Source organism: Scatophagus argus, chromosome 2 (assembly GCF_020382885.2).
Source record: "Scatophagus argus isolate fScaArg1 chromosome 2, fScaArg1.pri, whole genome shotgun sequence".
Classification (NCBI taxonomy): Eukaryota; Metazoa; Chordata; class Actinopteri; family Scatophagidae; genus Scatophagus; species Scatophagus argus.
The window spans coordinates 26650286-26665333 of NC_058494.1; the positions used below are offsets into that span (position 1 = coordinate 26650286).

The following is a 15048-nucleotide window of genomic DNA, read 5'->3' on the forward strand; positions in this document are numbered from 1 at the left end:
TAACAGTCAGACTGGCCATCATGAGCATCAGGAGAAATCCCAAAAGCAAGAGAAATACGCCATTGGTCCACGTTGTGTATGCAGCAGCTCAGAGCATCAGTCAGACTGTATGTACCACATTAACTTAGAGATTTGAAGACAGGCCTTTATTTCCAAGTATATGTGCTGAACGTCCAGTGTGAAGCCTTTTGTTTCCTCATCTGGTCCAGTTTATTTGTTGTTTTTTCAGCAGTTTTGTTACTGCACGCTGCTGAGACCACAAAATACAGTTTGGCTGGTACATTAACACACATGCACCACACACACACACACACACACACACACACACACACACACACACACACACACAGACATTCACACTTGCAGTGAGTAATCCAGAGCAACACAGAAAACAGCACTTTTATATTTTTGAACTGATTGAAATGATGGAAATGTGCATCATGTTTAACCTGTGAACAAATCATATAAGAAGCTCAGGGAGTTTATGCTCATTTGTGTTTTACTGACTTTTATTTGATTTGAGACTGAATTATTTTGTGGTGTCCACACAAATTAGACTTGATTTTTATTGAGTATGTTGACAGTTGACTCTAAAATGAAGACTTGTGTTCATCAGTCACATATTCTGCATTTGGTTCAAGAATGGACAGAACATTTGGGGACAAACATGTATTCTTTGTTCAGTATACTTTAATCCTGCAGACAGAGTTTTCCTGAGATGAAAATACTCATGTTCTTCTTCAGAGCTCACTGAACACTCTTCCACTAATTTGGCGCCATCTGGTGGAACAATGTAGGCAGTGCACTGTACCATAACTGCACATGTATTGAATTTGCAGAAAATACTTGGCTTGTACTTTGTGACACACACACAGGTGTCACTCTGAGGTAACTTGAGGAAGTAGATTCAGCTGTGCAGCAGGTTTACATTAAACTGAATATTTGATGAATTTAATTCAGTTCAGTTCAATTCAATTCATTTATGTAGCACCAAATCACAACAACAGTTGTCTCATTACACTTTCCAATTAGAGCCGGTCTAGACCAAACTCTTTAATTTGATTTTCAGAGAGACCAGACAAAACCCCCATGAGCAAGCACTTGGCAACAGTGGTGAGGAAAAACTGCCTTTTAGAAGGCAGAAACCTCAGAGCAGACCCCAGCACAATGTGGGCAGCTATCTGCCTTGACCAGTTGAGTTGTGAGAGAGACAGAGAGAATCTGAATCTGAATTGATGTGTGAAACCAAAATGGCATCAAATCCTGTAAACTGGCATGTAATGCCAGAAATACTGACAGAAAGGTTTTTCAGTAGAAAAAAACTGCTACAATCTTATCTAATGGTACTGTATCTATTGTCTCTACTGTTTATACCGAAACAGGTCCCCAGCTCAACCGCCATGTGTTGAACGAGAGGGTCGTTTCCCCTGCGCCTTCGGGTCGGGGATAGGTCTCTCACTGTTGTCTCAGCCTATGGGCCAAACATCAGTGCAGAGTAGCTGGCTTTCTTGGAGTCTGTGGGAGGGATGCTGGAAGCTGCTCCGACTGGGATCTCCATAGTTCTACTGGAGGACTGACACTGGGAGGAACGGCCTCCCCCATCTGAACCCGAGTGGTGTTTTGTTGTTGGACTTCTGTGCCCTGCTAATACTGTTTACAGTGAAAGTGGGGAACTCGCATTCCTTCAAACCTGGCTGCCCCAAATCTTCGGACCGGACACATTTCCGAACCCCGTTGTTATTGAACGTGCTCACAGACTGCCCGACCGACAAGACCCGAGCGGACATCCGCGTACTCTTATGATTAAGTTTCTTAATTATCAAGACAAGGTGCGAGTAATGAGAGCAGGGGTCCGTTTCATGAAGCAGGTTCAACAAACTCTGAGTATGAATGTTAACTCTGAGTTAACAAACCCTGAGGTGAAAAACTCTGAGTTTCCTGTTTCAACAAAGCGGATTCGCATTAATTTTGTCGACTCTCTGAGTATGTTGACTCTGAGTATGTTGACTCTGAATATGTTGACTCTGAGTATGTTGACTCTGAGTGTGTTGACTCTGAGTATGTTGACTCTGAGTGTGTTGACTCTGAGTATGTTGACTCTGAGTATGTTGACTCTGAGTATGTTAACTCTGAGTGTGTTGACTCTGAGTATGTTAACTCTGAGTATGTTGACTCAAGCTCGTGCACCGTGACTATAAAAAAGCCCTCATCAATGGAGCCCCGATTCACTGATTCATCACGGAGGCCGGAGGGGAAAGAAAGCGCAGAACATATTTTACACCTGCGGAGCAGGAAATTCTGATGGAGGCGTACGGCGAATATGAAGATATATTCCGAAAAAAAAGTAACACGACAGCAGCGGCCAAAGAAAGACAAAACGCGTGGGAACAAATCAGCTCGAGTCAATGCGTAAGTTTTGGGTTTAATCACTCACACAATATTGCATGTAGAAAATGGTATTGACCCTCTGTTCATGTAGGTGCAACCCAGGGGGTGAAAAACGTGTGAAATACAACAATATAATTCAATCAGGTGAGGTGGAAACATAACATGTCTGGTTGTATCTCGCTTTGCTAACATTTGACATGTCAAACTATTTAAATGTATTTAAATGATTTAAAACTGTACAACTCTTTCATCCCCGCATGATGTTTCCACACATTCTGTTCTCTGTAATGTTTCATTAATTAATGTGGTGAAGTTAACATTTGACTCCTGCCTGGCCAACAGAAAGAGGACAGAGGCCCCTAAAACGGGTGGAGGACCTGCACCACCACCTCTAACAGAGGCAGAGGAGATGGCCCTGAGCCAAACTACTGGAAGGCCAGTGGCTGAGGGAATCCCAGCAGGCAGCTCATCTGAGCCAGTCAGCCCCCAGGACACAAGTGTCTTCATAACATGTAAGAAGCCCACACCTCTATAACGTTTTTTATGAAGCCTCTTTTAGAGACAGGACGTTTGTTCTTGAATCCAGTAGACTCTGAGGGACGTCTCCACCTGTTGGAGCCTCATGTAGCCCAACTCCAGCCTGTTGTAAGTAACTCAACACACCAAAACTCATAACCAGTAGTGGTATAAAGTTCACAGAATAAAATGCTTGTCTTCAAAGGATAATGAAGATGAAGACACTGTGTCTGCTGTCACAGAAAGGCCTACAGAGGTATCATATTAGATCAGCTTTACATGTACATGTGACATTCTTGTATGGATTCATATTGACATATTATCCTGTTTTAACAGAGCGTAACTGGACAGCATGAAGAGGATCCATCAAACTCTGCAGCACCAATGAACACAGTGAGAGTTTCAGTAAACAACACAGTTTAATTCTGTACAATTGTACATGCAGAACAATATGACTTAATGTCATTCTTATGGATTTCCAGTTACCAGTTATACAGAATCCATCTCCTTAAACAGATTAAAACAGATAAGGAAATGGTGTACTTGGACCACCAGATCAAATCCAGATACTTAAATACAAGTTAGAGGTGGGTGTGCAGTCACAGGTAAATTTAATTTATTATTGGAACAATATGAAAAACTAACAGAGAAATGTTCTCTTTGTCTCTCTCTGTCTGTAGGATATAAGGAAGACTAAATTAAATGAATGTGTGACAGTGTGGTCATTTACTCTATGTGGTCGTGCTTTTATTGATTTAACCTGGAAAATGATTATTGCATATGAGATCTCTGATTGCTCTTCCATCCTGGTTTTCTGGGAGGTGGATGGGGTCCTCCTCATGGTCTTCTGTTTGTAGGGCAGAGTGTTGCTCTCCTCTAATAGTCACAATATTATGGAGGATAACACATGCCACACTTATGTCACAGGCTCTCTCAGGGGTTACTCTGAGATGACGTAAGCACTGGAAACGGGCTTTCAGCAGGCCTACAGTCATCTCTAGCCTGGCTCTGGTCCTGCAGTGAGCCACATTGAAGTGCTGCTGGGGGCCTGGTTGAGGGTCTGGGTAAGGAGTTATGAGTGTGGGTTGGCAGGGGTAACTCCTGTCACCCAGAAGGAAGCCTTCAATCTCTCCTGCAAGTAAAGTCACATTTATTTAGTACAGATATTTTTAACACACTAATCAGACAAAGATCTTCACAGTGACAAACAGCCACCAGTGCAGTGTTTCAGGCCACTTGCCACAGTCCAGTCTGTTGCTCAGAGTAGACCCTCGATATATACAGGAGTCCTGCTCAGACCCAGGCCACTTGGCTTCCACATTTGTGATGATGTGAGCTGCATCACAAATGATTTTAACAGTACAGAAAATGAGACAGGTTAGTTGAAATGTTTGTGCTCTGACATTTAAAGGTAGTAGTCAATGTGTGTACCTGCACATTAATGCTGTGGGAGGACTTCCTGTTCACATGATATTCATTTTGTGAAGGAGCAGTGATAGGAATGTGAGCGCCATCAGTGCAGCCAATCACATTTGGAAATCCTAAAAGACATTCAAGTCTTTTCTCCCAGAGGTCACAGCAACATGTTAACAGAAAAATTATTATTCATTTGAAATTATTTACCCGCAATCCCATTTGATGGCTCTCACAGGCTTGTGGCCAGGAAAAACCAGACCAAAAACCTGGTTGTGGATGTATTGCAGTGACTGTAACGAAAAACGATAAGGCTCATATAAAAAGTCGGGACAGGATGAAAAATTACCCAGACGTGCTCGGAAAATCCTCGCCCGACACAATCACATTTCTCTGTGAATCAGTATTGCTTCTTCGTCTACAGGCTCCTCCAGAAACACACACTCGATTTCCGTAAACTTAGCAGGTTCGACGGAGACTCAGTGAATAAGGAAACGGTTCAGGCTTATGTTCCGTAAAGGGGAGGAGTCAGAGACAAAGTCGGGCTTTCTGGGATAAAACCTGCTCCCGACCAGGTTATGTTCACAGACTAAGTTACCGCGGTAACAGACTCTGAGTGTGAGTTAGCTCGCTTTATGAAACGGGCTTAACTTACTCCTGAACTTACCCCGATCTCAGGGTTAACTTACCTCGCTTATTGAAACGCTTAACTCAGGGTTTCGCTGATTTCAGGCTTAACACACTCAGAGTTTCCACATAACCTGCTTCATGAAACGGGCCCCTGGTCTTTAATTTGATGTGGTTCCAGATCCCCCATCTGTCCACCAGATGGAGTCCAAACTGTCTCAGCTCCTGTTGACTCCACATCAGAGGTATCAGAAGCTCTCTGTAGATTAAAATCTGCCAAACTGCTGGTGCAGATAATCTTGGCCTGTATCTTCTTTGTCTAAGCATCCCCCTAATCTGTCCATACTGGGCACAAAATGTTTGTAACAGACATTATTCCTGCTTCGTGGAGCAGCACTACAGTAAGTGGTGATATCTGGAATCTTAACAGCTACTGTCCAATATCTAAAGTGCCTGTCTCACCAAAACTCCTAGAATCACTGGTTAAATGTCAGGTGGGCTCCTTTATTGACTCACTAAACACACTACAGCCACAGCAGTCTGCTTTAACTGGTCACAGCACAATAACAGCTGCAGTCTCAGTCAGTTAATCTGATCCCTGATACAAACGGCACCAGGAGTTTATCCACTCATGTGTTTTTGTTTCAGTCTGTCTGTGTGAAGCATCAAACTGTCTGTCTCTTTGTCATGTCTGTCTCTGTTTAGGTGAACAGAGTGGAGTGTGTGAGTTCACTGAACGCTCCTCACTAATATGGCGCCATCTGGTGGAACAATGTGGGTATTGCACTGTGCCATGACTGCATGTGTCTTCAATATGCAGGTGAGACTTGGCTTCTGTTTAGCAGCTGAACACATCCTGTGTGTGTGTGTGTGTGTGTGTGTGTGTGTGTCCTTTGTGAGGATCTTAAGAATGACAAACGAGTGAAGGAAAGTTTCACCCATAAAAACAACCAGAAAATTGTCAGTCAATTAAAAAATGAAGAAGAAAATCAAACAGAAAAGTAATGAACTGTACTGTTTTAAAGGTCTGTAACTGCAGTTGGACACAACGCAGAGTCTTCAGGATCTCTTGGACCTCAGCAAGTTTATTTATGAAAGACAACATGTGAAACTCTAACAGTAACTGTTACAACTTCAGTCAATGTCTGCAACCCAGCAGAAAACACACAGAGAGGAAAAGAAATGTAGAAAATGACAAATCATAAAAGGTGACTGACTGTCTGTCCCCACTGCTGCATGAAAGACATGGAGGACCTTGGACAGCTCCAGGATCAAAGTCCTGATTCAGTATCTGTGATGTTACACTGCCCTCTAGTGGTGAAGTTTGTGTGTCACAGTCAGGCTTCATCACTCTGAGTGCTCCCTCCACTGTCTGCTTTAAAGGCTCAGTCCACCCAAATGACAAAGTACAAATTACATGTGATTCATTTCCTGTCTTTATTTTAATCCCAGTTTATATGTTGGACATCTCTGCACTCAGTTTGTCCAACTGAAGCACCTAAACAGCCCAAAGTCATTAAAACGTCTTCTGATTAACATCATTATATCAGCATTGTGTGTCCATGCCGGATCCTCCCAGTCCTCTTGCTGATGTGTGTCACATGTTCATGTTTTGTTAACAGAAACTAACACCTTTAGAGTTTGTAACACAGCGCAGCTTTGTTGTGAAGTGGGCGTTTACTGGCACTTGGCTCGTCATGTATGTTAATAATCTAAAGAGGAAGGAAACGAAGCCGCTCAACAGCCTCACATCTGCCTTCTGCTTACTGACCGTAGAGGAAAGACGTCTTTAAGGACGACGACCTTCTTCAGAGTAAGTAGAATTATTTATTGATGTGACTGATACTGTGGACCTCCTGTGTACTTATTATTTCATCTGCTGACATGTTTTATTGTGTGTGAAGCCTCACAGAGAGATGAGAGCAGCAGCTATGAGTTTAAGTGCAGCAGCCAGTGGATTTGTTGTCTTCCTCCTCTCTGTGTCAGGTACTGTATATCTACAGTTACATTCACTGCATTCAAAGAGGGGAATGTGGCAACATGTGGGCTGAAGCTCACATGTGGAAATCAGTGGATCAGAGTTGTGTGAAGGGAAAACTTCCCAGAAACACTTTGGATCATTTCTGTTTGATTTTGTGTCAGTTGTAATGAATATCAGGAAGATGTTCTGCTGTGTTGGCCAACATGTGTTGCTGTTGTCTTTTGCATAAAGTAGCTGTGTGCTAAACACTTTGACATGCTGTGAAGTGAGAATATTGTGGCTTTTATTCCTAACTGTTTCCTCCTCAGCCTGTTTCATTTGCTCTAAAGCCGACCCTGCTTGTAGAAGCTGCAGCTCTCGTGGAGGACGATTAGTTTCTCTCTGCAGCTTCTTTTATGACAGTGAAGTTTTTTGGAGGGATGTTGGTCTCACAGTGAAGTCGCCACATACTGACTGAACGGCTCTCATATTATCATACGTCTGCACCAAACCCTGCTAGTTCATGTTGTGCTGTCTGACCTCAGTGTGATGTTTCCACCCTCAGAGCTGACGGTTGTTTCACCTTTTCTTTTTGTGTCAAAGTTTGCTGCTGAAAACAGACTTTCACACCTCAGTGTTCTGCTTTTCTTTTTTAGTCTTCACACGTCAGTCAGCAGCAGCCTGAGCACAGAGTGAACAGAGAGAGAACTAACCAAGACAAACACAGACTCTCTCATAATGAATATTTGTCCTCTTATCCTGGTCAGTAAAGCACATTAAAGGTCACAGGTCCAATACATTCCTGTTGACTTGACTGCACCTTCAGACTGGATGATGTCCTGCCTCAGTGCACACAGAGATGAAGTGTAGGAAGCATGTGTACATCTTCCACTCTTCCTCTGCACTGACTGTGTAGAAGTGAGCAAACACTTTGTGTTTGGACTTCTGTCTCTTTGTGGTCCCTCTGGTTTCATTCAGGAATAACATCCAAAAAGTCATCAAACATTATTTGTAACAGGAGTCAGAAAATCAAACAGGAAGTTAACTGAAGTTCCTCATTTTGATTGTGACTCCTGATGTGCTCTGTGTTACAGTGGTACAGGGTCAGGATGGCTGGGCAGTGACTTACACTCCTACTGAGATCTGTGCCTTAAGAGGATCAACAGTGGACATGAGATGCACCTACACATACCCATCCAGTATGAATGGCCTGAACACCACCGTTGAGAGAACATTCTGGTTTGCTCGACTGAATGGAAATGGACCTTTGGATCTGACAACAGACCCACAGTATTCAGGTCGTGTGGATGTTCAGTGTGGTGACAACGACTGCACTCTGAGAATCACAGACCTGAGAGAGAGCGACTCAGCTGAGTACAAGTTCAGGTTCATAACAAACCAACCTGGTGGCAGATATTCTGGTTCACCTGGAGTCACTTTGTCTGTCACAGGTGACATTTTCATTCTTATGTTAATTATTTCCAAATATTCAACATCTAGAAAACAGTGATATAAATGTGTTGTGTGTGTTCACAGTTTTGTCTAAACTAACTCTCCTGTTTCTTCTTCACAGATCCAGATCTGCAGGTGCAGGTGACAACATCTTCATCTTCTTCCCGGGCTGAGCTGACGTGTCACAGCAGTTGTCGTCTACCTGCTCGTCCTTCCTTCGTCTGGTACAAAAATGGAGAGAAAATTGAGACACAAACATCTTCTTCTTATTCAGGATACTTTGATGATGCAGACAGTTATTCCTGTGCTGTAGCAGGACATGAGGATTCCCCCTCTCCTCCAGTGTGTGAGTGTCCTATAAAGTCTTCACTAACACACTAGTGGACCCTTATGACTCCATGTGTTTTAATATGGAGACCCTCATTGTGACTGTTCACACAATTGTTTTATCTTTCAGGTGTTCGTGGTCAATCCTGCAACAAAGTGACGTACGCTGACAGACGCATCTGTGCTGTCAAAGGCTCATCAGTGGACATTTCTTGCACTTACAACAGTTACAGATACATCAGGTCTAAATTGTGGTTCAGTCCTGGACGTAGTCTCCAGTGGCAGAGTCCCTCACAGCTGGACTCTCAGCATCGTGTTCAGGTCCTTGATGAAGGTGGAGGACGCTCCACTCTGAGAATCAGTGACCTGAGAGAGAGCGACTCAGCTGAGTATCGCTTCACATTCACAGCAGGAAGCTTTGAATGGGGGAGGAGTTTACCTGCTACAACTCTGACTGTCACAGGTACTGATGAACTCAAAGTGATGTAAACACACCAACACAGTGTCACGCCGTGTAACTTTTGCTTATGTTTTGTCTGTTGATTTTTGATCCAGGTGTCATGTTTCATGTGTGTCTTTGTTTCCATGTGTTATGTTCCAGGTGTTTGTCATGTCCTGTTTTATTTTGAAAGTGTCACTTCCTCTGTGTGTCTGTTTTCATGTAACTTTGCTTTGGTTTATCTTCTTTGCTTTCTCCTCCCTTAATGTGTTTCTCTTGTCTCTTGTTATGTTGTCTCTTTAGTCCTCGTCTTCCCCGTCAGTCTTTGCCAGGTTGTTGTTTTGTCTTCTTGTCAGGAATTGTTTGTCATGCCAGGATTGTCTTTGTCTCGTCTCACCAGGATTTTTTCCCACAGCTTTTTGTACTTTTTGTTGATCCTTGCCACAGTAAGTGTGTGCCTGCTTTGAGTTTCTTTTCTCAAAAATAAAAGAATGTTGTTCTGGACCTCTGCCTGCCTGCCCTTTTGACTCTGCATCGGGGTTCAGCTCTCTATGTCAGCCTCGCTGCTCCTTTTTGACACACAGGACATTTAAAGTCACAGAACATGTCAGTAATGATCGATCATCATGTGAAAACAGTGATATAAATGTGTTGTGTGTGTTCACAGTTTTGTCTAAACTAACTCTCCTGTTTCTTCTTCACAGATCCAGATCTGCAGGTGCAGGTGACAACATATTCATATCCTACCTGGGCTGAGCTGACGTGTCACAGCAGTTGTCGTCTACCTGCTCGTCCTTCCTACGTCTGGTACAAAAATGGAGAGAAAATTCAGAAAGAAACATCTTCTTCTTATTCAGGATACTTTGGTGATGCAGACAGTTATTCCTGTGCTGTAGCAGGACATGAGGATTCCCCCTCTCCTCCAGTGTGTGAGTGTCCTATAAAGTCTTCACTAACACACTAGTGGACCCTTATGACTCCATGTGTTTTAATATGGAGACCCTCATTGTGACTGTTCACACAATTGTTTTATCTTTCAGGTGTTCGTGGTCAATCCTGCAACAAAGTGACGTACGCTGACAGACGCATCTGTGCTGTCAAAGGCTCATCAGTGGACATTTCTTGCACTTACAACAGTTACTACAGTCACGTTTATCCTGTTACATCTAAATTGTGGTTCAGTTCTGGACGTAGTCTCCAGTGGCAGAGTCCCTCACAGCTGGACTCTCAGCATCGTGTTCAGGTCCTTGATGAAGGTGGAGGACGCTCCATTCTGAGAATCAGTGACCTGAGAGAGAGCGACTCAGCTGAGTACAAGTTCAGGTTCAAATTAAGCCAACATAATGAGAGATTTACTGGTTCACCTGGAGTCACTTTGTCTGTCACAGGTAACATTTTCATCTGAATATTTATTCCCACTTACGTCTGAGTGTGTGTGTGTGTGTGTGTGTGTGCTTGTTGACAGTTGAGTCTAAAATGAAGACTTCTGTTCTGTATTAACACATTTAGATGTCCAGGTGAAGGTGAGCAGATCAGGGGTCTCCCAGTCTTCTAACTCAGCAGAGCTGAAGTGTCACAGCAGATGTCCTCGACCTAAACGTCTTCACTACATCTGGTACAAGAGTGGACAGAAGATTGAGGGACAAACATCTCGTCTTTATTCAGTGTCCTCTGGTCCTGCAGACAGCTTTTCCTGTGCTGTAGAAGGATATGAGGCCTTCCGCTCTCCTCCAGTGTGTGAGTTTACTTCCAGTCTTCCACTAACACACCGTCTGGAGGAGCCTTTAACCTTTTGTACTGGACCTTAACTACATGGAACTCAGTGGTGTTTGGTGGTTCATTGTGCAGAATTGGAGGAAAACTAAATCACTGCCTCATGAGATTGTAGACACGTTGGATAAAAATCTTTTATCTGCTGCCTTGACTGTAAACTTTAAGTTTCAGTAAATTTACAAAACAACATTAGACTTTATAACTTCTTTGGATCACAAAAAATTCACAAAAAAGTACAAATCATCATAGAAATTCTGATATTCTGTTTCTGTATCGTCATTTTCTTGCTCTCCTGTCTTCAGCTCTATTGGACAGCTGTTGGACATTTTGAGTCTTGAGTCCTCCTTTCTGATGTGGACCTCAGCTGTCAACATACAAAGTGAAATCAGAAGTTAAATGTGTTCATGTGTTCTCCTCCAGATGGTCCAAAGCTTCCCTCTGTGTCAGTGAGTCCCTCTGCTGAGATAGTGGAGGGCAGTTCAGTGACTCTGAGCTGCAGCAGTGATGCTAACCCAGCAGCTGAATACACCTGGTACAAGGAGAACCAAAAACTGATGCAGGGATCATCAGGCTCCTATGGCTTCAGCTCCATCAGCTCAGAGGACAGAGGGAACTACTTCTGCAAAGCTGGGAATCAGTTCGGAGAGTTGGGCTCTAAGTCCGTATTTCTAAATGTCCAGTGTGAGTATCAAAAGTTCGTTCTTCTCTTATAGTGTGTTTGAACAGTAAGAGAATCACATTTTTCATGCAACAAAGTCAATGCACTGAAATGTGCTTCATGAACGTACAGGGAAATAGAAGAGAGACAGTTGGATTCTCTGGTTGATCCAGCAATCAGACTCGCACAAACAACACAAGGCCAAACTCTCACCAAACCTATAGGCCAACAATAGATTTACAAGAAGGGATTAGTGAGTCGATTTGTGCTCTTGGAGAAGTGGAGCCATCTTTTCTTTCTAGGAAACCATGGACAAAAGTGGTCATGTGACCATACACTTGTAAGAGAACTGTACAAGAAAAGCTGCCCAGGCTGTGCTGTGATTAATGACTTGCCTTTCTGTCCTCTTTGTTCTCAATATCTTCTTCTCCAGATGGTCCAAAGCTTCCCTCTGTGTCAGTGAGTCCCTCTGCTGAGATAGTGGAGGGCAGTTCAGTGACTCTGAGCTGCAGCAGTGATGCTAACCCAGCAGCTAATTACACCTGGTACAAGGAGAATGAAGACTCACCAAAAGCATCAGGACAGAACTTCACCATCACTGACTTCAGAGCTGAACACAGTGGGAATTATTCCTGTGAAGCCCAGAACATAAGAGGAAGTCATAGGAACACCTTACATCTGACTGTGGCAGGTGAGTTTTGTGATTATCTGACTGTTTTACCTGACAAAGTGACTGATGTTTCAATCCCCTCTGAGGTCTCATTCCTGTCTGTCTTCATTTCCAGACAAATCAATAGTGATAATGAATATCATCAGGTTGGCTTTGACGGCTGTGATGCTGATTTCTCTGCTTCTGTTTGTCCTGTGTATGAGGTGAAACTCATTTCCATTACTGATCCTTTACTTTGAACGGTGACTTTTGGAGTTTTTGATTCAAACTTTTCCTTGTCGGTTTGTTTTTGGATTCACTGCAGGAAAAAGAAAACTCAGAGCTCCACCACTGAACCGAATGAAGCCATCGAGGCTGTGGAGGTGAGACGTTGGGCCACAGTGACAGAACTTGCTTGACTAAAGGGTTTTAATTTGTTGACTTATAAATTCAGTTCCTTTTCTTGTTAATATATGATGTCTTAAAGACAACTTAGATTTAACATGATCAGCGACGTCCTCCTTCATACAAACCACCTTAATGTGTGTTTGCCTTCACACATTTTACAGCCACATTCACTGCAGATGTTCGTCGTACCAAAGAAGAATTTAAGGAAACAACTTTGCTCAAATTAGATCCAGATTCCATTAATGAACCTCATCTTGTTGTCTCCCCGTCAGCTGGAGTCTCTTCATGATTATACCGACGTGTCAGCCTGAACAGCATCACTGCAGCGTGAAGTACAAGAGTTTCATTGGAGTACAATGAAAACTTCATTCTTACTATCATATATTATGTATATTATATGTCCAAATATGCTGTTTGAAGGTTAATGAAATAAACTGCCTTTAAGAAATCCTGATTGCCCCGTCACATCACGCCTGCCCTCGCAGAGAAAACCAATGTGAACCAAGTCGGCTCAAAACAGACATGTTGAGCACAATAAATACGTATTCATCAATACTTCATTTACAAACCAAACATTAGTCCAGCACTATCACACTTTGCCAGCTGTAACTTATGTGTATTGCATTTGTGACTGAAATGAAAAGCTTCAACAGCAACTCTGTAGTCTGAGCGTCGCTTCACTTCCCTCTCACTGCAGCAGAGGGCGACAGAGTGCAGAGCGCTTTGGATTTCAGCTTCAAACTACCTAAACTAAACAAGAAAATTAGTATTTGTAAACAATAAACACAAATAGAATGTAAAACAGTTGGTTTGGTCTGACTTCTTTCCCTCTTTACCATTTGTCCATCAAGAAAACCCGTAATGCTCCCTCTGAATAAAATCCAGAGTATCCAGACTCTAAAAATCCACAAATTATTAATTATTTTTGTTAGTAGTCCAGTGTGTGTTTTTCCCTCACTTAACAAAGTTACACACTATAACAAACAATAATCCCACAGTGTTTCCCTGGCACTGAAAGCCGCGCGGTGACACGCGGCTCGCTCGATTAACTGCACCGTCTGCTTCTGTCCAGGGGGTGGAGCTGGGGAGCAGCAAGCTGGTGATGAGGTATCCAGACCGCTGGATCCAGCGGACTCTGCCCCCCATACAGAGGACCAACACGAGCCTCAGCTCCAACGCTGCAGGAACGCAGCAGGGCTCAGCTGCCGCAGGGTACCGAGCAGCTCGCTCATAACGCGTGTCCATAACTCAGACTGGTCCTGCACGACGTCACGCCGGTTTGACTTTTTTACATCTTTAAGTTGTTTAGGGTTTAGAGCCCAGCATTAAGTCTTGGTTAAAGAGTCTCCGCTGTAGAAAGGCTGCGGAAACACGAGGGGGCTCAAAACAGAAGGACAGAAGGAGAATATTTTAACCCCTGAATGGCTTTTTTAAACTAAAATAAATAAAGAAATGCTGTTTCTCCTCCATTCTGTACATTTGCACGAGTGTAAGGATCAAATCCACTTTTCCAGCTGTAATCCCTTCATCCCAGCAGTGGACACTCAGTGCTCGCTCGTCTGCCTCCTGTTATGATCCTGTGTGTGAGCCTGATGCAGGATCTTCCCCCGCTGGTTCTGTTCGTGCAGGTCCAGACGGTGTGCGCCCATAGACGGAGACAAGTGCTTCTACTGGCGGACCACGGGCTGTTTCTATGGCGACAAGTGCCGCTTCAAACACACACCGCACCAGCAAGGCCGAGACAAGAGACAAGAGACCATGACAGCATTAAAGTGTGCGTGAAAGACGGAGGAGGAACAAGAAGGACGGTGAGCAGGGTGGAGGACAGAAGACGAGAAGACCAAATCCCTGACCACACTGACATCTGACTCTGTGTGTGTGTGTGTGAATGCAAGTCCAAGTCCGGGGTCGTGGCTCCGACATGGGGAGGAGGTTTACGGCGACGTGACTCTGCACAGCTCCTGATGTCAGGAACTCCTCAAAGCAATTTAATTTACTGGAAGCGTCATGGAGGAACTCGTCATGTGGTTGGCTGAACCATGTTGGAAACACGAGCAGACAGACCTTCTCTGGTCATCAGAGCAGAATGCCTTTAAAGTCATTTATTTTGACATCTTTGAAATGTGTACTTTATACAAAACAATAAATCAAGTTCACCTGAACTGAAATGTTTTGGTGTTTTAAATAACACCTTCTTTCAAATCCTGTCTTACACATGGAGCTTCTGTTTGGATCCTCACACACGACACAACAACATTCACGTGAACCCTGTAAAACCTGCTTTCCCCACACCTTTCTAAAGTTAAAATGCTTTTTATTTGGCTTACAGCTGAAGATTCTGCCTCATCCTCAACCTCTCACTGTGGAAAATAAGGAACTGAACCGACATGTTTTTATTCCTTCTCTCCTGGCGTTAAGGAATAAGACTCGGAGCTGAA

The 15048-nt window shown here is 43.5% G+C and overlaps 1 protein-coding gene and 1 long non-coding RNA gene across 2 annotated transcripts in view; both read left to right on the plus strand.

The window, feature by feature from the left end:
- LOC124051169 (hemicentin-1-like) overlaps nt 1-15048 on the plus strand; it is a 150680-nt gene that overhangs the window by 8842 nt on the left and 126790 nt on the right. The window contains exons 10-12 of the mRNA XM_046374206.1: nt 7999-8355; nt 8478-8702; nt 8814-9146. Of these exons, the coding sequence (XP_046230162.1) occupies nt 7999-8355; nt 8478-8702; nt 8814-9146 (915 nt within the window). The remainder of the gene's footprint in view (nt 1-7998; nt 8356-8477; nt 8703-8813; nt 9147-15048) is intronic.
- LOC124051378 lies at nt 2865-3505 on the plus strand. The gene is made up of 3 exons (XR_006841822.1): nt 2865-2900; nt 2978-3033; nt 3110-3505. It is a non-coding gene; the product is annotated as an uncharacterized LOC124051378 (long non-coding RNA).